This window comes from Stegostoma tigrinum, chromosome 1 (assembly GCF_030684315.1).
Source record: "Stegostoma tigrinum isolate sSteTig4 chromosome 1, sSteTig4.hap1, whole genome shotgun sequence".
Taxonomy (NCBI): domain Eukaryota; kingdom Metazoa; phylum Chordata; class Chondrichthyes; order Orectolobiformes; family Stegostomatidae; genus Stegostoma; species Stegostoma tigrinum.
This window is the reverse complement of record NC_081354.1, coordinates 97,089,837-97,116,437: the sequence shown is the minus strand read 5'-3', so window position 1 is coordinate 97,116,437 and position 26,601 is coordinate 97,089,837. Positions and strand designations below refer to the sequence as shown.

The following is a 26,601-nucleotide window of genomic DNA, read 5'->3' as shown; positions in this document are numbered from 1 at the left end:
AAGAATCCTATCCTTAATCCTGTACTCAGCTTTCAAATTCGACCTTCCAAAATGCATCACCTCGCATTTATCCAGGTTGAACTCCATCTGCCACCTCTCAGCCCATCTCTGCATCCTGTCAATGTCCCGCTGCAGCCTACAACAGCCCTCTACACTGTCAACGACACCTCCGACCTTTGTGTCGTCTGCAAACTTGCTGACCCATCCTCCAATCCCCTCGTCCAAGTCATTAATAAAAATTACAAACAGTAGAGGCCCAAGGACAGAGCCCTGTGGAACTCCACTCACCACTGACTTCCAGGCAGAATATTTTCCTTCTACTACCACTCGCTGTCTTCTGTTGGCCAGCCAATTCTGTATCCAAGCAGCTAAGTTCCCCTGTATCCCATTCCTCCTGACCTTCTGAATGAGCCTACCATGGGGAACCTTATCAAATGCCTTACTGAAGTCCATATACACCACATCCACAGCTCGACCCTCATCAACTTTTCTAGTCACATCCTCAAAAAACTCAATAAGGTTTGTAAGGCATGACCTACCCCTCACAAAGCCGTGTTGACTGTATTTGATCAAGCCATGCTCTTCCAGATGGTCATAAATCTTATCCCTCAGAATCCTTTCTAACACCTTGCAGACGACAGACGTGAGACTTACCGGTCTATAATTGCCGGGGATTTCCCTATTTCCTTTCTTGAAGAGAGGAATTACATTTGCCTCTCTCCAGTCCTCAGGTACGACTCCAGTGGAGAGCGAGGATGCAAAGATCTTCGCAAGTGGCGAAGCAATTGCATTTCTCGCTTCCCAAAGCAGCCGAGGACAAATCTGATCCGGGCCTGGCGACTTGTCAATCTTAATGTTTTTTTAGCTTCTCATCTTACCAAAATGCAAGAAATGAACTAGATGTTGAGAATTCCTGACATGGAAGTCAGGACTTCAGCTTGGCACTTGCTCCAAAAGAACCTCCATGCTGGACATTGGGCACCAACATTTCAGGGCACACTCAGTTGGGGCTAGGTACACACACACCACACATTCACAGACATAGGCATCCAATATGTGCCAGCTTGCAAGAACCCTCATGGCACATCTCTGGTCCTCGTACACGATGCTTCTGCACTTCAATTTTACACCTTCAGGGCATACTGGCAATTATCAGTGTAGTGCTGCAGCAGGGGCACACACCCAGCTCGGGCACAGGATCAGATTACATCACCGGCCTGTTCGACTGCACTCAGTCACAGAATCATACAGTCACGCAGCATGGAAACAGACCCTTCAGTCTAACCAGTCCATGCCAAACGTAATCCTAAACTAAACTAGCCTCATTTGCTGGCTCCTGGCCCTGACCCCCCAAACCTTTCCTATTCATGTATCAATCAGATGTCTTTTAAACATTTTTATCTGTACCCACATCCACCACTTCCTCCAGAAGTTCATTCCACACACGAAACACCCTCTATGTAAAAAAAATTTGCCTCATCTTTTTTAAAATCTGTCTCCTCTTGCCTTTAAAAACATGTCCCCTTGTCTTGAAATCGCCCATTCTAGGGAGAAGACAACTAACGTGCCATTAACCCTATTATATACCCCTCATTATTTTAATCAACTTCTATCAGGTCACCCTTTAACCTGCTATGCTCCAGTGAAAGAGTCCCAGCCTTTACATACTCAGCAACATTCTGGTAATTCTCTTCTAAACTCTCTCCAACTTGATAATATCCTTCCTATAACTGGACAACCAGAACTGGACACGGTATTCCAGAACAGGCCTCACCAACGTCCTGTACAACCTCAACATGACTTCCCAACTCCTCTCCTTAAAGGACTGAGTAATGAAGGCAAGCATACCAAACACCTTTTTACCTCTCCTGTCTATACATGACGCAAACTTTAAAATATGTACCTGCACCCTTAGGGCCCTCTCCTACAACACTACTCAAGGCCCTACCATTAATTGTATAAGGCCTAACCTTGTTTGTTATATTTTGGTACAACATCTCACTTTTATCCAGATTGAACTCTACCAATTTTCAGCCCACTGATCCGTTTGATCAAGATCTCTTTGTACTATTAGAATACCTTTTCACTGTCTGCAATGTCACCAATTTTGGTGTGATCTGCAAACTTACTAACCATGCCTTCTATATTTTCTCATCCCAATCATTTATATAAAGACAAAAGAGGAACCAGAAACAATCCCTACAGCCCGAAAAGCAATTTCCACCATTGCTCTGTCTCCTGCTATTCAGCCAATTGGCAAGCTCACTCTGAATCCCATATGACCTAACTTTACTGATTAGTTGACCATGCAGAACTTTGTTGAAGGCTTTACTAAAATCCAAATAAACAACATCTACTGCTCTGCCATCAATCCTTTTGGTAACTTCCTCAAAAAACTCAATCAAGTTTGTGAGGGAGAATTTTCCTTTCGTACAAAACCATGCTGATTGTCCCTCATCAATTTTTGCCTCCAGGTCCATAAATCCTCCTCTTTTACAGTCACCTCCAACAGCCTATTCCAGGATAATCCAAAAATGCCCAATCGTTCTGGAACTGGTAGACTGGGGATAGAATCAGATGAGAGAGATGTCATCGGGGCGAGTGTGGTAGCGAATGAGGAAAATGTGGTAAGAGGTGGTGAGAGAAGCAGCTAGGCCTCGCAGCCAAAACCCTCAAAAAAGGAAACCTTAATAACTTGGCACTCACCCAAAAAAGCTACGACTTATTCCATAAACAAGGATTTTTTTAAAAAAATAGTTGAAAACTGCGTAATTTCCTTCTCCACCAAGGTGAAACACCTTCACCTATTGTAGCTCAGAATCGCATTCACTACATGTTCCAGGGCTGATACTAACATAGTTGAAGACTCTGGTTGTTCAGATAAATTCCAAATCAGTCTGTAAATAGCAAGTCATTCGGATGCATTTTTCTCTACATTCTAATGTTTAAAAAATAATAAACATTACCTAAAAAAGTGATATTTGCTTACACACACACACACACACACACACACACACGACGATTTGACCAAGAATCCCATGAAGATATTAAATATCATAAATATAGATATTTCAACATTCTAACCATAATTCACATGCTAAATTGTAACGCAGTGGAGTTAAATGGTCACTCTTCCACCTTACTGGTAAATACCGTGGAGATTTTCAATGCTAATAAATTTATTAATTCAAAAAGTTGCTCTCCATAAAACCCTTTCCTCAGCTTTCTTTAGATCTTAATGGTCGGAAGAGTTTGTTTTAAAAAATGCTGTTTGTTTCCTCTAAAGGAAGCACATGACTTTCTCCTGATCTTTATTGTAGATTCAATACATACAAAAAGTTCTTAGGGAGTTTTGGATGCCAAGATAACAACAAAGACCAGTTGCCAAGATAAAGTAACTCTTCAGTTCTGTGCTTATTGAGGCACATCAAAACGACCCTACAACTTGCATTTATATATATATTGCTATCCGGAGGACAAGCGACAGCTCCATACATTAAAGAATCAGAGTCAGGGTTGTACATCATGGAAACAGACCCTTCAGTCCAACTTGCCAGTGCTGATCCGACATCCCAATTTGACCCAGTCCCATTTGCCACCATTTGACCTCTAACCTGCTAAACCCTCCCTATTCATTCACCCATCCAGATGCCTTTTAAATGTTGTAATCGTACCAGCCTGCACCATCTCCTCTGGCAGCTCATTCCACATAGGGCATCTTTTTCATGCAGAGGATGGTGCATATGTCCTAGCCTGATTTTTCTATTGAAATGCAACACCTCATTAATCTAAATTAAACTCCATCTGCCACTCCTCAACCCATCTGATCAGGGTCCAATTGTACTCAGAGGCAACCTTCTTCACCATCCACTACATCACCAATTTTGGAGCTATCTAGGAAAGGGACGCAAAAGGAAAAAAAACTGAAGTGCCCCAAAGCAGAACCCGAATCTATGGGTTAATAAGTTGACAAAGCAGGGACAGAGATTGTAAGGAAGCAAGTTCCAGGTACAAAAGCAATGGCAAAACAAGTGCCCATCAACAGTGGAGAGAGCACAGAGGGAGAGAAAAGATGCTCTCATTACCTTACTGGACTGTACATCATGGAAGATTTTGCCCAGGTCTGAGCTGCAGACTACAGTAAAATTACGATGAGTTGAATTGTGTGAGATCCAACCACAAATTCATGTTAACCAGAGTATCAAGGCAGCCAAACAGGCCCCTGTGCAACCTGGCTCACCTACAAACATTCTACCAAAAAAAATTCCCAAATGAATACATAGTAAAGCAGTAAACATGAGAAACATCTTTATTTTTTGACCTGTTCACACTTGACAATGGCCTGACCTTATACAGTGAAAGGCATTGAAAGATAGGGAGAGTTAGCATCGGAAAAAAAATCAGTAACTATTTCTGCAGCATGTGCTATCTTCAGATGAGTGCAATACAATTTGCCATGTCATCAATACAGTCAAACACATTATGTGTGTGTTTTTGCTGCAGTGCAAAATCCTGAACACGTTGATGTCTTTTGAAGCTTCAGCTGTGGAAACAGTGGGTGGACCTCGATCAGCTGCTCTCAGGTCACCAGCCTGCTCAAATGAAAAATTCACTGCAGCCGCTATCACTTCGGCTGTCAGTTCCATTAAGTTGACAGTGTCATCCACACTGACATACACAGCCAGGATGGTCTCTCCTGGAATTACCTTGCTGCTAGTTCCTACAGGCTGGCCAAAACTGCCTTCATGCTGGAAACTCCCCTTTTTTAAAATGGTGACTGCTTTTCACTTTTGCCAGCATTTTCCACAAGCTCCATCAACCTCTTCTTCTCTGATCAACAACGCTGATCCTTGTCCATAGTTTAGGCATATCCTTGAGATTTGAACATGCTGTCACAGGGAGACCTTGATGTCAAATGATGGTTCACCCATATCTGTGATTTTGTGCTGTAGCATGGCCCAATTCCTATCTGATTGATGGATGCTATCCTATGGCAAGTTTGCACAAGTTCAGCTAAGCCGGAGGTCCCAAACCAGAAATTCAGATCATACCAGGGCATCACTATTGGATTTGCTATTCTGCTGCAGGGATCAGCTGATGACATTGTCAGAGTTTTGGTCATCTGAATTTCACTCACTGCAATTTCACTATATTTCAAAATTTCATGCAGCAAGACTGGGACAATATCCAGATTTGGACTCACAAGTGGCATGTAACATCACATTTGCAAGGCCATCTCCCTCAAAACATTCTAACCATCAATGCTGAAAATTCAATGGCATTGCCATCACTGAATTATCCACCATCAACAGCCTCGGGGTTACTACTGATTAGATATGGAACTGGACTAGTCATATAACTAACCTGCTCCAAGAGCAGGTCAGAAGCTAAGAATCCTGCAGTGGGTCACCTCCCAACTCCCCAAAGCATGTCCAACATCTACAAGGCAAATGTCAGCAGTGTGATTAAATCCTCCCCCAACTTGCTTGGATGAATACAGCTTCAACAACATCATCAAATTTCACTTTATTTCATCACCGACGTTCAGCAGCAGCAGTGAATATCATCTGTAAGATGCACTGCAGAAATTCACTACAGCAGCTGTAACATCACCTTTGAAGCCTGCAGCCAAGAACAAGGGTGGCAGATACATGGGAGCCCCACTTCCTGCAAGATCCCCTCCAAGCCAAGCACCATCCTGACTTAGAAATATATTGCGCTTTCTTCAAAGTTGCTGGGTCAAAATCCTGGAACTCCCTCCCTAACACCAATGCAGGGTTTATGTACTGCATGTGTTCTGCAGCGTGTCAAGGCAGCAACTCTCGCCACCACGTTCTCGAGGGCAGTTTGGGAATGGCAATGAATGCTGGCCCTGAGAGCACAACCTACTTCTCCCAAACAAATTTAAAAGAAAAAAATAATCAACACCTGGTTTTAGTCCAGATCCCAGCACAATTTAAATTGTTGACCATGGCAGCAATAAGCTAGTGTGTGAGCTACTGGTGAAAACAAGAAACAGGACGACTGGTCTTGGAAACAATAACCAAAATCGCTGGTAAAGCTCAACAGGCCTGGCAGCATCTGTGGAGGGAAATCAGAGTCATCGTTTTGGGTCGAGTGATCCTTCCTCAGAACTGGTCTTAGGTTTTCTCAATGGCCACGTGGCTAAACTGAGTTTTCACTTGGTCCTTCACAATTTAAAATATCCCTGTTCATACCGTTCAAGATCCTACAAGTTTCCACATGGGATCTGAGTAATCTCTTCGATGTAATGACTTCATTGGCTGAATATCTCCTGTTTCATAGCAACCTGAAATGGCTACAGCCACGCTCCAGGTATATTCTTCTGTACTCTGTATACTACACTGGTGGAAGTTCCCTGTCTTTGTTATGTAGTTGAACACCTTATAAATTTTGTTGATTGCTGGTTGGAAATGTTTCGTATCACATCTAAGATTTCATGACATCTTTCAGCTTCACCTCTAGCATTTTCAACTCTACTCATGTCACATTGGGCCTATTTGGTTCTTTCATTCACCTGCACAGCTGTTCAAGCAAGTGCAACAGCTTTCACCCATCATTCTCTACCTACCAGCAGATTTTTGTCTAAAATCGAGCCACAATTTCAGCACTACACATTTTTAAAAGAAATTATCCTGTTTCTTCCAATTCAGTACTATCTGCAAATTTGACAGTATTACCCTATACTTATGAATCCAGCTAAATGATAATCAGCAGGAACTGAGAGAAAATGGAGCGCACAAACACAGATTGCTGGAGAAACTCAATAAGCCTGGCTACATCGATGGAGAGAGAGGTAGAGTTCATGTTTCCAGTCTGTGATGATTCTTCCTCAGAACAAATACTGGAAAGAAAAATATAAAAGATAATGGTGTCAGTCTTGGCTGAGTGATTAGATTCTCATTACTGAGTGATAAGGGCTCAAACCTCACTCCAAAGACTCAAATACATTTCTAGACTTGCTGACTGCAGATGGCATCTTTCAAATAAAACCTTGAACTGAGACCAATGCCCCTTCAGGTGAAAGCATAAAAATCCTAAGTCACTGGTCTGAGGGAAAAAAAAACAGCAGCCTTCTTCTGGTATCCTGAACAACATCCATACTTTAAGCATGATCACCAAAACAGACTAGCTAGTCATTTCTTTCATTGCTCTTTCTTCCTGTGTACAAATTGATAGCCATGTAGCCTTACATTACATTAGCTACTCCTCCTCCCAACTGGGAAACTATCAGATCCCAAAAAAAGTAGGAACAGGAGTCAGCTGTTCAACCTCTTGAGCCGTTATACTGCTCAACAGGACCATGCTGACCTGACTTTGCCTCGTACCAACAGACTTGCATTTTCCCAGTAACCCTTGATTGCCCTATTGTTCAAGCGTCTCTCTTTCTCTCCCTTAGCCTTAAATATACGCAAGGACTCTGTCTCACCACTCTCTGTGATTTGAGTTCCAAAGATTCACGACTCTCAGAGAAGAAATGCCTCCTTATCTCAGTGTTAAAATGGTTCTCCCCAGTCCTAGACTCTCCCACGAGGGGAAACTGGGAAGGACGAAAAGCAGGGTTTTCATGGAGGCTACATTTTTCCTTCCATTAGCTCCTGGGTTGCAGGCACCATGGGGCAGGCTACCATTTACTGACCATCGTTGGTTATATTTACCCAAATCTGGGTCCAATTTGGGGGTGGGGAGGGGTGTAAGGGGCAGATAGCCATGGAAGGTTGAGCTCCCCTGCTACCACTGCCTGAATAGCCTCTGCCTGGCCTTGATGTTATGAGATCAGAAAGAAAAGCGCTCAGCTGTTCGAGTCCCTAGAGCTGTGCACCTGCACTGACAAGTCTCCTGAACCCAGTTGCAGGTGGGCAGAACTTCAGTAACGAGGCTTTTGATTCGGTCAGTTCTTAAGTGCCTCATCGCTCAGGCTTTGTGGCCAAACGTGGCAAGGGAGAGAGCTAGCCCCAAAGATTGGTGCCCTACACTTAGTTCCAGAATCCCTGAATTTCAGCCCGAGGATGATATTTGCTTTCTATACTCCCAGGACTATATGTAACCTTCAATTACTGCCCAGTTGTGTTCAGCTATGCAGAACTAAGCAAGTGTTAAATATATTATTTTCCGGTCGCCAAGCATTAGAGAAAGAATGCCAGGCAAATGTCAACACAATCATCTTCAAATAATTAGGATCATCTGAAATTGGCAAATTCCCAGGCCATGATTCATACTCTATTTTCAAAATCAGTTAAAATTCACTCAATTTATTTGGCTTGCACAGGTGAAAGGTTACTCTTGCCTCAAATTGAAAGATGTTTGGATCATTCTTCTGTCTGTCTTTTAGCTTTTGTGGGCCACTTCAGTTTGTCTAATGGAGCTCACAGATCAAAGCTGAAATCAACAGTGCCTAGTAAGTTGCATACATAGCAACCTGCACCTACAGAAAAACCTTGCTGTTCCAAATTAGGAGTCATATAGTCCTGGGAACAGTTATTTTGAAAAGAACAGGTCTATATAATTCAAACTAGACAGAAAAAAAAAAGTGTCACGAGCTGGTGGAGAGCACCCAGACTTGAGTTTGAACCATGTTTCACAGAGAAAGCTAATTGCATGCTCTGCCTCATAACAAGAGGATTTGAGTATCGATGTAAGGATGTCTCGCCACAGTTAAACAGAGCCTTGGCGAGGACACACCTTGAGAATTTTGTGCCGTTTTGGTCTCCTAGTCTGACGAAGGACATTCCTGCTATTGAGGGAGTCCAGCGAAGGCTCACCAGACTGATTCCTAGGATGGCAGGACTAACACATAAGTAAAGACTGGATTGACTGGGCTTGTATTCACTGGAATAAAGAAGAATGAGGGGGAAATTCATAGAAACATATAAAATCCTAAAGTGACTGGACAGAACAGATGCGGGGAGAATGTTCTCAATGCTGGGGAAAGTCTACAATAAGGGGTCACAGTCTAAGAATAAGGGGTAAGCCATTCGGCATTGAGATAAAGGAAGAGCTCCTTCACTCAGACAGTTGAGAGCCTGTGGAATTCCCTCCCGCAGGAAGCTGCTGGGGCTATTTGATTTGATATATTCAAGGGGGAGCTGGATGTGGCCCTTGCAGCTAAAGGGATCAAGGGGTATGGGGAGAGGGCGGGAATGGGATACTGAGATTGCATGATCAGCCATGATTGTGTTATATGGTGGTGCAGAATTGAAGGGCTGAATGGCTTAGTCCTGTGCCTATTTTCCATGTTTTACCTCAGCAGCACCACTCAATGTCCTGCTCCCTGGCCACAAGGACCGAGCGTGTCCTTATGTAGCACCTTTAAACGCAAGATAACACCCCCAGACGTTTCACAGGTGCATAGTGTACCATGTACAGAAATACTAGAACAGATGACCAAAAGCTTAGTTAGAGATTGATTTGAAGAATTGTCACTTAGAAAAGAAGATAAACAGAAACAATGCAGTTTCAGGAGGGAATTCCAGAGCTTAGGCTGAGGCAGCTGAAGGCACAGCCCTCTGAAGAAGTGATTAACCTCAGGATACTTAAGTGGCCAGAATTGTGTTTTTTTTTGTGGGGGGGGGGGGATATAAACACAGATAATTGCTGAGAGGATAAGAATTGAAGAGGTAACAGATATAGGAAATAGTATGATCACAGACAGCTTTGTAATCAGGAATGAGAATTTTAAAACCAGGATGTTGATTTGCTGCGAGCCACTACATGTCACCAAGTACAGAAGTGGAGAATGAACAGAAGCCAGGGACTTCAGTCATGGGGAATTCTAAATGAAATCAAAAATCTGAGTGCTTTCAGCAGCCGATGAACTGAGAGGGCCATGATGTCTAGTGACGTTACAGAGGTGGAGATAGGCCATCTTAGTCTTGGCATGGATACGTGGTCAGGAGTTCACTTCAACATCAAATATGAGTTAATATTGTGGACACATTTTTAAACTCAAAGCTTGTCAGAGTGAGGGACACAATCAGAGGTTAGACAAGAGATATTGCTGGAGGGGCCCATGACAATTGTTTTGATCGGCCTAATAATTAGCTTGGAGCACATTTGCACTCATCATTATAATAATATAATAGCGTATTAATCTGTATTAAGCACTCATCATTATATTAATATAGTACACTGCCCATTAATCCCAGAAGCATACTTTTACAGTACTTACACCAGACAGAATTTCCTATCTTTTACATCTATAGAGCTTAATTTAACAGTGGTTTCAATGTCCCTTCTTGAGAATTTGGTAGCCTCGTCCTGAAGCCTTCATACAACTGAGTGTAGACATTTTCAGCTTCAAATAACTCCTTCAGGGTTGTAACCAAACATTTCTGATCTGGGACTTCTAACTTATACTGAGGTAATCTATTTCATATAAGTCCTAAATTAGCTCCCTCCTTTAGAAACAGGGGTTTTACACATTCAGCTCTGGCCATGACCTCTGCAAAATTGAAATGCAAAGCTTTCAAGTTGTCAGCATTTTCCAAAACATTTTGACTCTTCTATCTTAAAATGTAACATACTGCATGATTTGCTTTGCTCACTGGTAAACACAATGTGAACAAATTTCCATTACCCTCCACGAACTCTGACAAATTCAAAACCAGAATTCCAAAATATATACACCTTACACCTGGCATCACACTGAGCACAAGTCACTGCACTCAGAAGAGAAATTAACATATTTATCTGAAGCAGGAACAGAAGTAACAATGCAAGTAAAAAATGCAAATATTACTAGCTTAGTTAAAGTAGAAGATGCTGGATAAGCAGACAATAATCAGCAGTTTGTGGAAGGAAGAGATGACTCATAAAATCTTTGTAATTATAAAACATCCTCAGCATATCAAAACATCCAAGTATACTTAAAAGAACATTTCAGAACAAAAGAACAAAATGAGCTACGCAGAAGAAATCATTACTGCAAACAGCAAAATGTTTGCTCAAAGAATTAGGTTTTGTAGATGACCTTAAAAGAGAGAGCTAGGAGAAGAGGGAAAGGTTTTAGAAAACAATTCCAAAGTTTACAGCTTTTCCATCTGAAGTCATAGTCACCAACAGAGAAAGTAATTAAAATCAGCAGTGTGAAAGAGGACAGTGCTGGAGACTGTAATGTCAGGGTTTGAAATGGCTTCATCTGAAATAAGTCTATTTGTTATTTCCACATCTGCTTATTATGTCATCTGGTTCCCATAAGTTAGAAATAACCACACTTAGTCTGGCATCTCAGTGAGTGTATTTCTTTCAGCTCTTCGCATGGCTGGTGCACTGATGCACTGTCGTCACGTGCTGAGTGATAATGTAAGAGTAAATATACCCACTGAGAATCTTGTGGTGCAGTGGTAATGTTCCTACTTCCAGACTAGAAGGTCCAGGTTTAAGTATCACCTGCCACGCATGTGCATCAATACAAGGCCAAACAGGCTGACAAAAATATTTATGAATTCACATAATAATTAGCTCCTATTTATTTATGAATAACAGAACACCTGTAGTGTGCATCAACCATATTCTGTATTGAAACAAAAAAGTGACAGGACCCAGAATGGGAACCTCGTGCTCACCTCTCTGGATGCACAGATCGTTAGTTATGTACTAAATAAGATTGTGTTTTATATTTTTGTATTTTATGTATAAATGTAAACAAGGATGCATAGATATGTAGGTGAAAACAGATGTTAACAAAAGCCCACAGTTCACATACACCATAAACTTCTGTTTTGCATGCATAACAAATAAAAGGAAACATTTAAAAGTGAATTAAATCTACTCAACATTTCTGGTTTATATATGGTCAACATGAACATGCCATAATCCTCCAATCTTTCTAACTCTGGGCTCCTCCATCCCTAACTTATTTTGTTCATTAACTTGTACAAATGATATCCTGTGTAACTGTGTCATTATACCAACCACGGCATCCATTGATGTTAGCACCAACAGTTCATCACTTTCCGCTCCTATTCCACAAAACTACAGTACATGACTGAACATTCGTTTCACTACTGTTGAAGAACAGACTAAAACGTCCTTTGTTCCAGCACAACGCACTTACATTGCTACCCATCACCACGCTAGTTGTACCGGTTGGACTTTTTCAAATAGGCAGTAATAAAGTTACTTAACATTCAACTGATAATTAACATCGTTTCAGCTTTCAGTGTTAAACCCAGACAACAACATACCTTGATTTCCTTTTCATACCCAACATCCAACTTAAGGAAGTTTAACTTCTGCAGCCTTGCCTTCATGTCTGACCTCCAGCAAAACAAGCCGTTCCAAACCCTGAATGCACCCTTACTCTATGGCATCACACCCTGCAGTCTCATACAATCAAATCACACTCTTACTGACCCCTAACCTGAGGCAATTTTCGGTTGATTGTAAGCAGCAGGATACTGGCTCTGAACTGCAACTTCCTACGTGACTGAGAGATTCGGCATTCGGCTTCAACTGCCTGGCTTTCCTCTTAACCCTTTCACTGCTGGCATTAAATGTTCATCAAATTTCCCCACATGCTTCTAAAGTGAGAAGAGACTTGGCTGTGCAGAAACACAGATCTATAAAGCTGGTTAAAAAACAGCACTAAAAAGGCAAATGGGATTTCCAAGAGGGACACGGTACATAAAGACAATATGTTATGTTCATAACGGGGAGTATGTTGGCTTTATCATAAAGGCAGATCAAAGATTTAATGTAATATTAACAGGAATGTGAAGTTATGGTTAGTAAGAAAGGTTGATCTCCATTTCCCCGTAGACAGAAAGTTGAGTTGGATCCAACAAAAAGTTACAAAACGATCAAAAGCTTATATTAATTAGGAAAGAAAAGATAACAAAGTGTATCAGAAAAGTGGGGGGGGGGGGGGGGGAGAGGGTTCTGAAATAAATAGGGAGAGAGGGGGAAGCGGACCGAAGATGGATAGAGGAGAAGATGGGGGAGTATTCAAGTGGCAGGCACAGAGAAATGAGTGAGGATTATGAGCAAACAGCCATGAGGCAAGTGAAAAGAAAATTCAGGCAAGAGCATGTTGCCAATAGTAGCTACGAAGACAAAAATAAAACATACTTTAATAATTAAGAAAAATCATACAAATTTATAAGAATGTTAAAGTATTGCATTGTAAGATTTTCTCAATGGAAAATGATTTTAAAATTCATTGGGGTTTAAATTAATCCTGGTCAATGGTACCAAATGGGTAATAACTAATCAGCAGGGTGTTTTGCACTCAAGCCAATTTTGTTTACCAGCAATTTCAAAGGGAAGAAAAACAAGGGAGGTGTAAAACAAGCTGCCGATTTTGAGATACCAAGGTGTGGAGCTGGAGGAACACAGCAGGCCAAGCAGCATCAGAGGAGCAGGAAGGCTGACGTTTTGGGCCGCTACCCTTCTGCTGTGTTCATCCAGCTCTACACCTTGTTATCTCAGATTCTCCAGCATCTGCAGTTCCTACTGTCTCTGCCGATTTTGAGTTGCCAGGTTTGCATTTCTGAAAGCACATCCTTACAGCTCAGTGTTGATCCGTTTCTTTTTTACAAGATCAAATACCATTTGGAGGAAAAGCCATGTGTGGGAATGGAAAAGACTCACAGCATCAAGCACAAACACAGCCTTGGCCACTCAGGGAACCCTACACAGATGCTTTTTTTTTACCCTGGTATGCTTATATAAACCACCAATGCAGCGTCAGCTGAGTGAAATACCAGGGACTTGCAGAGATCCTCATGTTAAAATTCCCCTCACTTCCTCCTACATCACTGTGCATCGTTTTTCCTCTGATGTTTCATCCTAATTTCAAAGATGCCAGCTTGTCTCCATTGATCTGCCTAAGATTTGTGCCCAGATGCTGACTCTGTGTCATTCGATTATGGTTTTCAAATGTTTTAGTGTTACTTCCAATACTTAATTTATTCAATACTTTTCCAACAATAGCTGTTAAACTAATTGACCTAGAGTTAGCCATTTTTTACCTTCTATTTTTGAATAGGGCTGTCACATGAACTGTTTTCTAATCTTCAAGTACTTCTCCAGAATCCAACAATTTTTGGAAAATTACAACCAATGCATCCGTCTGTGTAGCTGCTTTCTTGAGGATCATAAGATATAAGCCATGAAGTCCAGATAACTTAATTGCCTTTAGCCCCATTAGTTTGTCTAATGCTACTTCTTCAGTGATGGCAATGGTACTTAATTCCTCCTTCACATTCTCTAGCATTAATGGGATATTCACAACATCTTCCATCATAAAGACTAATGCAAAATATCTGTTTAACTTCTTTGCCATTTCCTTGTTCATCAAAACCATCTCCCCACATTCATTTTCTAAAGGGCCCATGTTCACTTTGACTTCTCTCTTCCTTTTTATGTATTTAAAGAAGCTGTTATTGTTAGTTTTTATCTTTCTCACTAGTTTGCCCTTGTAGTATATTTTCTCTGTCCTTATTATCATCCTTTGCTGGATTCTGAAATTTTCCAAATCTTTAGAGCTATTACTGACTTTGGTCTCCTTATATAGTTTTACTTTCAATTTAGTATTCTCCTTAACTTCCTTAGTTAGCCACGGTTGACTAATCCATCTCTTACTGGGATATATTTTTGATGAGAGTCATAATGTGCCTCCTTAAATATCTGCCACTTCTTGCTTACTGTCATTCCTGCTAATTTATCCGACTAGCACATCAGCTAACCCGACCCTCACCTCAGTGTAATTCTCTTTAAGTAAAATGCTGTTTCTCCAACCCAAGTTTCTCATCTGCGAACTGAATATTAAATTCTGTCATGTTTTGATCACTACTTCTGAGGAGATAATTTACTGAGGTCATTTATTAAACCTGCCTCATTACCTGATCTAACACAGCCTGCTCCCTGGTTGGCTGTATGACATCTTGCTGTAGGAGATTACCCCTAATGCATCCTATGAATTCATTGTCACAGATACCCTTTCCAATTTGATTAATCCAATTAACATGAAGATTGAAGTCAACCATAATTATTTCTCTATTCTTTTTACACCCTGCTATTTGGTGATTTATAGTCTTTCCCACAGAGAGTCTACTGTTTGGGGGGGTCTGTACACTGCATCTACCAACGTATTTTTTAAATGGTGATTTTAACAAGGTGAGCAGGTAGTGTATGAGTTCCCTAATTGGGGCTGTTACTCTGGTCCAATAAGGGAGCCCTGGCTGACATATAATAACAGGACTGTCAGGCATTCAGTTTACTCTGAGAGAGTTGGATCAGAGTCAAGGATTCTCTAGATAATAATAAAGGCTGTCTTGCTGAGAGGATACCAGCCGCCATGGAATTATTTCTCTTTCCCTGCAGTTGTTTCACCTCCACCCAAAGAGGTTCAGCTTCAATGATTGCTATGGAAACCAAAGAGTTTGTCTTTTGATTTTGCTAATAACTAGATGTTAAACGGTATGACATCACATACCATATTAATGATGGCAGTGAAGCGAAGGCTGTGATTAAAGGCCTGAATCCCTGTTTATATGTAATATTGTCAAGGTGCATTGTGCAGATGATTAATGGTAAGAACTGAGAATGAACATATTGAATTATTGTTACATGCAGGCCAGCAATGGAAACCTAGTTAGAACTGGGAGTGATTCCAAAGGTCATTTGTAATTGTATTTCTGTTTTGTATCCTGTTGTACAGTGTAACTGAAGCTGTTGGTATATTACTCAAGAGCCTTTGAAGATGAAAAAAAACTCAACATTTTAAATCTTTGAACGAGTGATATAATTACAGATGAATTTTTTTGTAATTTGTGACAGTGTAACAGACATTTCAGTGTGAGTGCTAGCACTTGTAAAGTGATTTCTGTTGGATTTCCAATGGTCATTGTGACAGAGCAGTTGCGGCTCTGGGAAAGCCGCCAGCTAATATGTGCGTACACATCTGTGAGTGAGTGTGTGAGTGCGAGAAGGACAGATTATGATTTGTTTATGTGAAACAAGGCTTCGTGTAAATTGATAGGCTGTACCTTTAACAGAAAAGCAAAAATTCAGAATGGCAGATGGGAAAGATTAGAATTACCTTAAACAATACAATGTTTCTTTGTGTAACAAGATTATAAAAAAACATGTTTCCACATTATACGTCAACTTGCTTGAAGAAAACAAAAGATTTTTCACAGTTCTTCTAGCATTTCTAACCTTAGACCCAACAAAGTTTTGTAATTTTCCCTGTAACCTAGCTGTCCCTGTGGCACCCTGTTACAACTGTCCCAAGCTTCTGCGCTGTAGAGAGATAGTAGAAACTGCTGATGCTGGAGAATCTGAGATAACACGGTGTGAAGCTGGATGAACAGAGCAGGCCAAGCAGCATCAGAGGTGCAGGAAAGCTGATGTTTCGGGTCAGGACCCTTCTTCAGAAATTTCTGAGTTGTAACCCAGTTTCCGTCAGATTTTTGCAATGGAATGATCTCCTCCAGAGGGAGGTTAACCATCTCTGAATTGGGATAAAGAGGAGCAGTCCCTCCAGGATACCCTGGTCCACCCCTCCTTCACTCCCAACAATGTCACAAAACCCCACGGCACCTACCCCTGCAACTGCAGAAGGTGTAACCTCAGTATCCAAAGGCCCAAACACATCTTCCAGGTGAAGCAGCACTTTACCTGCACTTCACATAATCTAGTCTATGCATTTGCTGCTCACCGTGTAATCTCCTCTACATTGGGGAAATGAAGAGTAGACTGGGTGACAGAACATCTACATTCTGTTCACAAAAACAACCCAAAACTTCCAGTTGCCTGCTACTTCAACAGCACCCTGTTCTCTGGCCAACGTCTCTATGTCCTGCTTGCTGCAGCGTTCCGACGAAGTTCAGTGTAAGCTGGAAGAGCAGCGCCCCCTTTTCCACTTGGAAACTGTGCAGCCCTCTGGGCTCAGTGTCAAGTTCAACAGTTTTGGAGCTTGAGGCACCTTCTCCCATGTCCTTACCCAAACCCCCACAAACCCTGACCTTGTTATCACATGATCTGCTATAACACACCGCCCAGTGTCAGTTACTAATAGTACTCATTAGCAGCCATTCATTCTCCTTGGCTGATATTATCCACTCCTTTGTCTTCCAACTGTTCTTCTGTCTCTTCAGGCTCTATCTCCATATGTCGTTTACTCCTCATCCCCTCCCCACACGCTAAAGAAAACATTTTCCTAGCTACCATCAGTGCTGAGGAAAGGGTCCTTGACACGAAACGTTAACTCTGATTTCTCTCCACAGATGTTGCCAGACCTGCTGAGCTTTACTCGCAATTTCTGTTTTTGTTTCTGAAAGAAAAAGATCCATCAAGTCAAATTTCATTCCAGGATCTGACTTGGCTATTGGTAACATCGGCTGGGATCATAACAGGTATAATTTGATAATGATCAAGTCCTGGGAGGCTGAAACGAGACTGTCAAGATCAGGCTTGCTCAAAGCCAGCCCACCATGGTGATCTGAAGTCTCCTGATCACATATTCAGCAGCTTTCACCAATTGAGCTGTAACATTGGAGAAGCCATGGTGTGGGAACATGGGGACAGGAAATGCAGTCAGTTTTGTTTTGAGGAGTCTATGTTATATATAGTTATGATTCACTTCGTTGAATCAAGACTGAGTCTTTCAGAGTAGTGAAATAAAAGGAAAATGACACAAGGGTATTTTGTTTGTCAGATTAGGATCTGTAGAATCTCAGTGATGTTTGAGGGCACATCATCAACTCAGGCTTCTCGATATTCATAATACTTCAATATCTGGACTTGGAAGATGTCAGGCTCAGCTCATAGGAGGGAGAGATGAATGGAGCTCAGAAGAATCTCCCGTCAAAAATTTACACCAACAGTGCACTGTCCTCTTCCCCTCATCCCTTCCTCGCCTTTCTGCTCCAATTCCTCTTCTTCAGGCAGCTCCAAGCTACGTGCAGCAAGATAGTGGATTATGCTGCAAATGATCACAAACTGTGACATTCGTTCTATACTATACTGACTGATACTATACTGACTCTTTCTGAACTGGCCAGACAGCACAATCATTGTTTCAGAATGCCACTGATTTTCTCAACTGGAATCCATATCGCTATGCGGCTCTCATTGTATCAGCACTCTGTGTCACCCTGAAAGGAACCTCGAGACACTCGTGGCAGGGACACCTCAGAGCCAGTTCACTGTATGAAAGTATCAAGGCACAGATTTCCATGACTTACTGTAACACTGTGTTGAGAAACTGCTGATTTCTCATGGGAAGGCCTCCAGATTATGTTGTACGTATTGGAATCAAGCAACAGCAGCAAATCTTAGTGCCCATTCATTGCGGACATACAAATACATGAAATCTAAATTAAGCTATTCAGTCCTTCAAGCCTGTTCCAATTCCACATTCCCATCTGTTCCAATAATCTTTGATTTCCTTCCCAACAATAATCTATCCACAACCAAGTTAAAAATATTTCATTACCTCACTATCTTTTATTCTTGTGGGATGTGGGTGTCGCTGGCTGGGCCAGCATTTATTGCCCATCTCTAGCTGCCCTTGAGAAGGTGGTGGTGAGCTGCCTCCTTGAACTGCTGCAGTGCCTGTGCTGTAGGTTTAGCCACAATACCCTTAGGGAGGAAATTCCAGCGAAAGTGAAGGAATGGTGACATATTTTCAAGTCAGGATGGTGAGTGGCTCGGAGGGGAACTTGCAGCTGGCGGCGTTCCTGTGTTTCCCTGCTGCCCTTGTCCTGTTGGATACAAGTGGCTGTGGATTTGGAAGGGGCTGTCTAAGGATCTTTGCTGGCCTGCACTGCCAACGTTGTAAACTGGGTATCAGTGATGTTCACTGCAGGACAGGACCGACTCCATTTGCACTCCTACACATGCCACAGGTGAATGCTTAGACACCTTACACACTAATACCTTGTGAGATTTATGCACGATGTACAGTTACTGGAAATCAACTTTTGCTGTGGGTTCAACAGAGCTTTTCCCTCCTTCAGTCGCAGCCTTAGCAATTCTTTGTTTTTTCACCACCTCAAGGTGAATAGCTCCATCTGGTGGCACACTGAATCCCCTACAAACTCCCCACATGACTTGAAACAATCATTGCAGTCTGATATCTGCAAAGCTGGCAGTATGTAGTGTAAATTTTACTTGTCCTTAAAGTAGGTGAGTCCCTACACCAGGAGTGCACATTCATGAAATGTACGCAAGCATATAGTCATTAAACAGAGTCTTGCAAGGGCTTGTTCCTGTCATATCCTTGTCCCATATGACCATAAAATATAGCAGCAGGTTTAGTCCATTCAGACTATTAAGTTTATCTGCAATCACAGCTGATATGTTTCACAACTCCATTCTCCTGTATTCTCCCTACAACTCTTGATCACCTTACTGATCAAAAACCTAACTATCTCTGTCTTTAAATAAACTCAATGACTTGGCCACCACAGCCCTCTGCAGCAATGAGTTCCACAGATTAACCACTCCCTGGCTGAAGAAATTCCTCTGCTTCTCAATCCTAAAGTGTCATCCTTTTACTCTGATGCTGTGACCTCAGGTCCCAATCTCTCCTACTGGTGGAAACATCTCCTCCACGCTCACTCTTAACAATAATGCCCTCAGTTCTTCTGCCCAGATCGTTAATGTCTAAGGTGAATGGTTGTGGTCCCAATGCTGACCCTTGCAGAACTCCATATCACCAGTTGCCCTCCTGAAAAGACCCCGTTATCCCCACTCTCTGCCCTTTGCCAGTCCTCTATCCATGCCACGACCTTGTCCCTAATATCATGAGCTCTCATTTTATTTAGTAGCTTCCTGGCAGGCACATTGTCAAAGAGATCACGTCAACTGGCTCTCCTTTATTTAACTTACTCGTTACTTCCTCAAAGAATTCTAATAGATTTATCAGGCAAGACCACCCCTTGACAAAGCCATGCTGACTCAGCCCTATGTTACCATGCACCTCCAAGTACCCTGCAGTCTCATCCTTAATAATACACTCTAAAATCTTACCAACAACTGAAGTTGGGCTAATTGGCCAATAGTTTCCTGTCCTCTGCCATGGCCCATGTCAGGACGTACATGGTTCAGGGAAAACTGTAAGCTATTTCACAAATAGAGTTAGAAGAAGATGATCCGTGGCACCAGTTGATTTTGTCTCAGCAATAAAACAAGATTCTGCCTTCTCCACTCCATTTATTTCCTGCAGTCTGTTTGATCTCCACTATTGTTGTGTCATGTGGTTACCAGGATTTCAGAAGGTAAATAAGATGAGTTCTGCTCTTTTAGTACCTAATTAATTTATAATATTAAAAAAATCAGGAGGAATGTACAATCAATTCATGGAACTTGTTTTACATTGTCTCACACAATGCTAACATTAATCCACTTTGCGTTTGAGTTTTTTTCTTTTTTCATTAGCAGGATGAGAGCGTCACTGACAAAGCAGCATTTATTGCCCAGAGGGCAGTTCAGAGTCAACCACATTGCTGTGGGTCTGGAGTCACATGTAGACCAGACCAGGTAAGGATGGCAGTTTCTTTAACTTAAGGACATTAATGAATCAGTGGGCTTTGCTGACAATTGACAATGCATTTGTGGTCATCATTAAACTCTTAATTCTTGATATTTAATCAAGCCCAAATTTCACCATCTGCGGTGCTGGGATTCAAACCCAGGTCCACAGAACACTATCTGGGTCACTGGATTAACAGTTCAGTAATAATATCACCAGGCCATCGCCTCCCCCAGATTTGTTTCAGGCATGAGCCAATCAAGAAATATTATGAAGGAAATGCACAATTGTGATATGGTGCATAACGTACTTTCTGATTTTCATTTCATGAAACTACAAGATTGTACAACAGGCATTGAAAAAAATGTGCTGCACAGAAGTTTGTCCCCATGGCAACAGTGATGCTAAAACCCAGATAAAAAATTGCTGCATTTAGTTACAGTTGGACTTACTGGTGTTTTTAATCAGAGGTTTTTGAAGAATGACAAAGTCTGGCATTTAAACTACATTAAATTCTAAAATTCATGCGGGTTCACTGACATATGAATAGTAGCCATCTATCTCCTCCAGTTCAATTCATATTCATATTCAATAAAATGTGTGATTTCAGCACACTAACAGTAAAGATTTGATACACTAAATGTGCTTGGCAATTTATGATGTGTTGCATTTTTGAATATGGAGTGTTATATAGAATCCCTACAGAGTGGAAACAGACCATGTGACCCAACAAGTCCATACTGCCCCTCCAACGAGTATTCCACCCAGATCCATTCCCCTACCTCTGCATTTCCCATGTCTAACCCACCCAACCGAAACATCCCTGGGCACTATGGGCATAGCCAATTTAGCATGGCCAATCCACCTACCCTGGATGGTGGGAGGACACCCACGCAGCCGTGGGGAGAATGTGCAAACTCCACACAGACTGTCACAGACTCCACAAAGACAAGGCTAGAATTGAACCCCAGTCCCTGGCACTGTGAGGCAGAAGTTGTAACCACTGAGCCCCCATGTCATCACATTCAGGCAAATCTGAAATCAGATCAGAAGCTTGCAGGCTTTTGGACCCAGTACTGGAAAGTGGAATTAGGCTCGATGACTCATTTACCAGCTGCCACAAGAATTGGGCCAAGTGGCCTTTTTCTATGCTATGAACTTCCAATCTCACAAACACCTCAGAAAGACTGCCAGGCATGACACAATCCCTTTCAGTCAGAAGATCAAGATGTAGAGGCTGTCACTTCCCCATGGGTTTCGCTAATGCTGCTTTCCCATCAACTAACAAGAAGCACGATTCAAACAGAGCTGTCGATTCTGTTGGTTTCTCTCCCCTGTGCTACACAAGTTGTTTGGAGCTGATAGGATAGACACCAGCAAGGTCATCTACTTTCACTCAGAATCTTCCAGCTATATCACGGTCCCAGTTAACACAGAAAGAGCAACAAGTATTTTTGGCTGCACAGGCATCATAACAGAAAGGTGAGGGATTAGAGACAACTGGACTCTATCTTTGACCTTTCTATCATTATCTCGACAGATTCAGAAATGTAAATACAAAAATGGCTAGATGCCAGGAATGTTAACACTCTCCTCTGACCAAATGGTGGTGTTTCTAATTTTGCAAAATAATGCTGCTGACCTTTCTCTTGGAATCAAGGTCAAATCTCAGTTGGAGCTGTGAAAATTGTACAGCGGCCAAGGTCAGTGATTAGATGACAAGCAGGCTGACAGAAAGGTGCCTATACTCTGGTAAACATTTTAATTCCTAGTACAAATGAAGGACTAGACTGTTAGCTCTTGTAATGTCCTGTGGCTCCTAGAAGCTCAAAATAATCACACTTTCAATCTCAAATGCCTGGGCTTTCATCAAATGTATTTCTCAGATTACACCATCGCTGTAGATAGATACCTTGTTGATCAGGATCCTGACTGTAGTACAGTAGTGAGTGATGATACACGCTGTTTAATTAGTGTATATAGCTTGATACTGAGAGGACTATCGGGGATCATACACCTGCTGAGTCCCAGGCAGAAGCTGTGACTCCGTACTCGGTCATCAAGCATTGCCTTGGGCTACTAAGGGCAATGTCTGTTTGTGCACGAGCCTCTCAGCGGGACAACAGCCTGACCCTGAAAGTACCTCCAACATCTTGGGATTGAGGGCATATCAGTCAGCAGGAGTCTTCCACCCCAGCTGCACATGCCAGGCATGGACCTAGACCTAGGGGGCCACTGGGCCACCAATGAGCTGATACTATCCCAATGCCATATGGGAAGGCATCACATGTCAATATCAGATCTCATTTGGGATCATAATGTGCCAACACCTTACAGGGTGACGGCTGTTTTTTCACTTCCCTGAAAGCTATGGCTTGGCTACGCGACCATAACCAAGGCTGACCTTTAAGAGTTGATGCAAAGGTGCCAGGATGAAGGCCAGGTTATGTATGAACTTTCTGTAATAATTCACCAGCCTAAGGAAAGACCTAAGTTTCAGTATGACATGGGAGCCAGGCACCTTTGATTGCCCTCACTTTGTCTTCCAAAGGGTGTAACCTGGTCTTGAAAATCTCTGTAGTCCAGGTGGGTCACTTGGGGTGTCTGGAACACACATATTTCCTTCCTAAGGCAAGTGAAAGAACTGCGGATGCTGTAAATCTGGAACAAAAACAAAGTTGCTGGAAAAGATCAGCAGGTCTGGCAGCATCTGTGAAGGAAAAAACAGAGCTAACATTTCAGGTCTGGTTCTGAGGAAGGGTCACTGGACCCGAAAAGTTAACTCTGTTTTTCCCTTCACAGATGCTGCCAGACCTGCTGAACTTTTCCAGCAACTTTGTATTTGTCCCTCCTAAGGCATACGACCACCCAGGAGAAACATCTCAGGTCTACAACCGAGTTTTCTCATTGCTGTTTAGTGGTCTTCCCTGTTACGAGCGCATCGTCTAGAAAAATGGCAAATTTGGGTAAACGTTGTAAAATGTTCTCCATCGTCCACTAAAATATTGCATGAGCTCACAATATCATTGACGGCAGTTCTGATACAAACCCTTATGGGTATTAATTGCAGCATACTTCTGTGAATCCTCACTGAACCACAATTACAAGTATGCATGGCTCATGTCCAACTTCATGAAGGACAGTCCCCCTTTCAGCTGTATGGATAAATTCACTATGTGAGGGACTGGGTATTTATCCAGCTGTAAAAATGATTTACTCTTTGCTTAAAATCCCCACAAGGATAAACCAATCCATTCGGCTTCACAACCATTACGACTGGTGCTGCCTATTCTTTAACCTGGCCTGGATTGGTGATTCCTGCACTTTCCAGCTTTCTGATTTCTGCCTGTACTTTTTCCCCGAAGGCAAATGGCACTGGGTGGGCCTTGCAGAATCATGGAATTGCTTCCTGGTCAACATGTAAGGTGGCCTTGGCTCCTTTGACAGTACCTAGATCTTCCTGAAAAATATTCGGTATTTAATTAGGGCTTCACTCAGGCAGCCACTTTTAATTGAAAAATGTTGAGCCAATCTAGGTGAATCTTTTCCAACAAAGCTTGGGCCTGAGCCTTTTACTACCATCAGTAATAACTGACCTAGCTGCTTCCGATGAGAGACTGCAACCAAAGTTGTAGCCTTAATCTGTAAAGGTGCCCCTGACATAGGTTCTCAGTTTAGTCAAGGTCTTGCACAAACTTAAGGGTTGGAGGCCAGACTGGTTCTGCGATCACTGAAATGGCCAAACTGGTATTGACCTCCATTAGAACTGGGTGACCACGTAAACAGATGTGTATTTTGATTGCTTCTGATTTTGATGCTGCTCAGCAATTTAACTGTTCCAATTCTAATGTAGGTGGACTTTCTAGGGCGTGTGCTAGAAGCTGGCCTACGAGTTCTCCTACTCAATTTAGGTCCAGTAGGACTCTTGCTGTCTTGAGTCTGCATACCTGTAGCAACTACAATGGCTGGCCGGGCCGGATCCTGAAGTAAAATGTAACAGTTTGACCGAGGTTTGGCTTTGTTTTTGGGCTTTGCTGTCGGCTGACCTAGAGTCCCTGTGTTCGGGGTATGTCCTGAGTGGGCTATGCAACTGCCTTTTACACAAGTGGTGTTCCCCAAGGTTAATCCAACTGGCAAGGGTTTCCACTTCCATCGGAATACCCTACAACTCATAAGCTCCACCTGCTGCATTTTCCAATGATAAAGCCAGGTGTAGTGCCTGTTTGAAGTCCAGTTGGGCTTCAGCTAGTAGAGGGATAATAGGAACTGCAGATGCTGGAGAATCCGAGATAACAAAGTGTGGAGCTGGGTGAACACAGCAGGCCAAGCAGCATCTTAGGAGCACAAAAGCTGACGTTTCGGGCCTCGACCCTTCATCTTTCTGTTAGTTGAAAAACTAATCTTCCAGCTCAGCAAGCAAACTCACATCCAGAACCTCAAATCTTCTCAAAACTTGCTAATTAGAGGAGGCTTGGGATTGCAATATTCTGTAACTAAACCCATCAATTCTAGAAAGGTTTTGTTATTCAGTGACTCAGGGAAAGTTAGCTCCTAATAATCAAAAAAGCTGCGGGTCCACAAGCTATCAGGAGAATTACTTGATTACTCAGTGTTTTTCATCTGCCCAAATGCCATTTGCCCAGAAAAAGAGTAACACATTCTTTCCACATACAGAGCCCAGCCTTTGATGGCAAGATTGAATAAGTCAAGCTTTCCAAAAAATGGTATGAAGCCAGAAATCCTTATCCAAACTCAAAGATGGCTGTTGCAAACAAACTTCTTCAGGATCGTGCTTTTCTCTCATCACCACTGAAATAACTCCAGAGAGTCTGGTATCCCATCATCAAGTTACCCTTTATTTACATGTGGATAGTCCTTGACACGGATTCAGCTCCCTCACAGTGAGCTCTCAGTGTCAACTGGATATCTGACACTCCTGATTATATCTGTCAGCCAGGGATCCCTGATTGGATCAGAATAATATCCCCAATCAGGAAACTCACATGCTATGAAGTCCAGCTGGCTGACCTCATTACAATCACTACAAAATCCATCTCAGTCAACGACATACGTTGAATTTACATTTAGATTAGTTGTCACATGTATCTAAAAATACATTGAAAACTGTTCCTCATGTGTTAAACATGATGCATCGCCAAGCTCCGGTACCATCTTGAAACACTGAACACAATGCAAGGTTTTCTGCGAAGGAGTCCATGCTTTCTTTTTTCTTCCTGTTCCGCCTTCGCTGCTGCTCCATTTGTTGCTTGACCTCGCAGGGCTCTCTGTAATGGGTTCAGGGGTTTCAGTTACAGGCCGTTGCCACCATTCCTACAATCACTGCGTCTGAGCTGAGGCCAACGGTCTAGTCTCCCACTTCCTGCTGCCCACCCAACAGTCTTCCTGCCGCTGGTTGCTGGGCTCTTGGTTTCAGGCTCCTCCTCCGAGAATCGAGCACGCCTTGGCCTCCCTACCAGCTGGTCCATAACCAACAGAATAGTCGCAGAAACATGTTCATGTTGGGTCACATATTGCTGGAAAAACTGAGCAGGTCTGACAGCATCTGTGGAGAGAAAGCAGAGTTAATGTTTTGGCTCCAGTGACCCTTCTTCAGAACTGACATGTTAATTCCATTTTTCTCTTCTGCTGAGTTTCTCCAGCGATTTCTGTTTTTCTTTCAGATTTCCAGCATCCGTCATTCTTTGGCTATTTTCTCATGTTGGTCAGACCCCCTGAAAGCGGGTCGTCACGAGGTTCTCATGAATCACTCTGGCTTGTCGGAACCTGGCAACAGGATCCTCAGCTTCAGCATCGTCCCTCGAGGAGACCTCTCCACTGGCAGCTCTTCGCCTCCCGAGATCCATTTGCCGAGTCAGGATGTGGGGGGCCCAGTTAACAATGATGTCATGTGACACTCTGTCAGGGAAGTGCTGCATTGCACCACATGACCAGTCCAGGCATCCACATCACATTTCAGGACCCTTGTGGTCCCCCCAGCAATGATTCTGGCTGAAGCACATGCAGCATTGTACCTCCCTTCAGTCATTATGTGGATTCCTGTCACATTTCGTGAGCCAGGTTCTGAGGAAGCTTTCTTG

General features: G+C 42.5%; 1 protein-coding gene across 3 annotated transcripts in view; it reads right to left on the bottom strand.

Moving 5' to 3' along the window:
* The window catches only part of tbc1d1 (TBC1 (tre-2/USP6, BUB2, cdc16) domain family, member 1), a 260,206-nt gene that overhangs the window by 195,645 nt on the left and 37,960 nt on the right, over positions 1–26,601 (bottom strand). Inside the window, exon 1 of one of the 3 annotated variants that reach the window (XM_048535100.2) lies at positions 12,207–12,355. The exons of the other annotated variants lie outside the window; for them this stretch is intronic. Coding sequence (XP_048391057.1) covers positions 12,207–12,272 — 66 coding nt within the window. The 5' untranslated portion in view covers positions 12,273–12,355. Of the gene's footprint in view, positions 1–12,206; positions 12,356–26,601 lie in introns of those variants that run through there. 3 annotated transcript variants of the gene reach the window in all.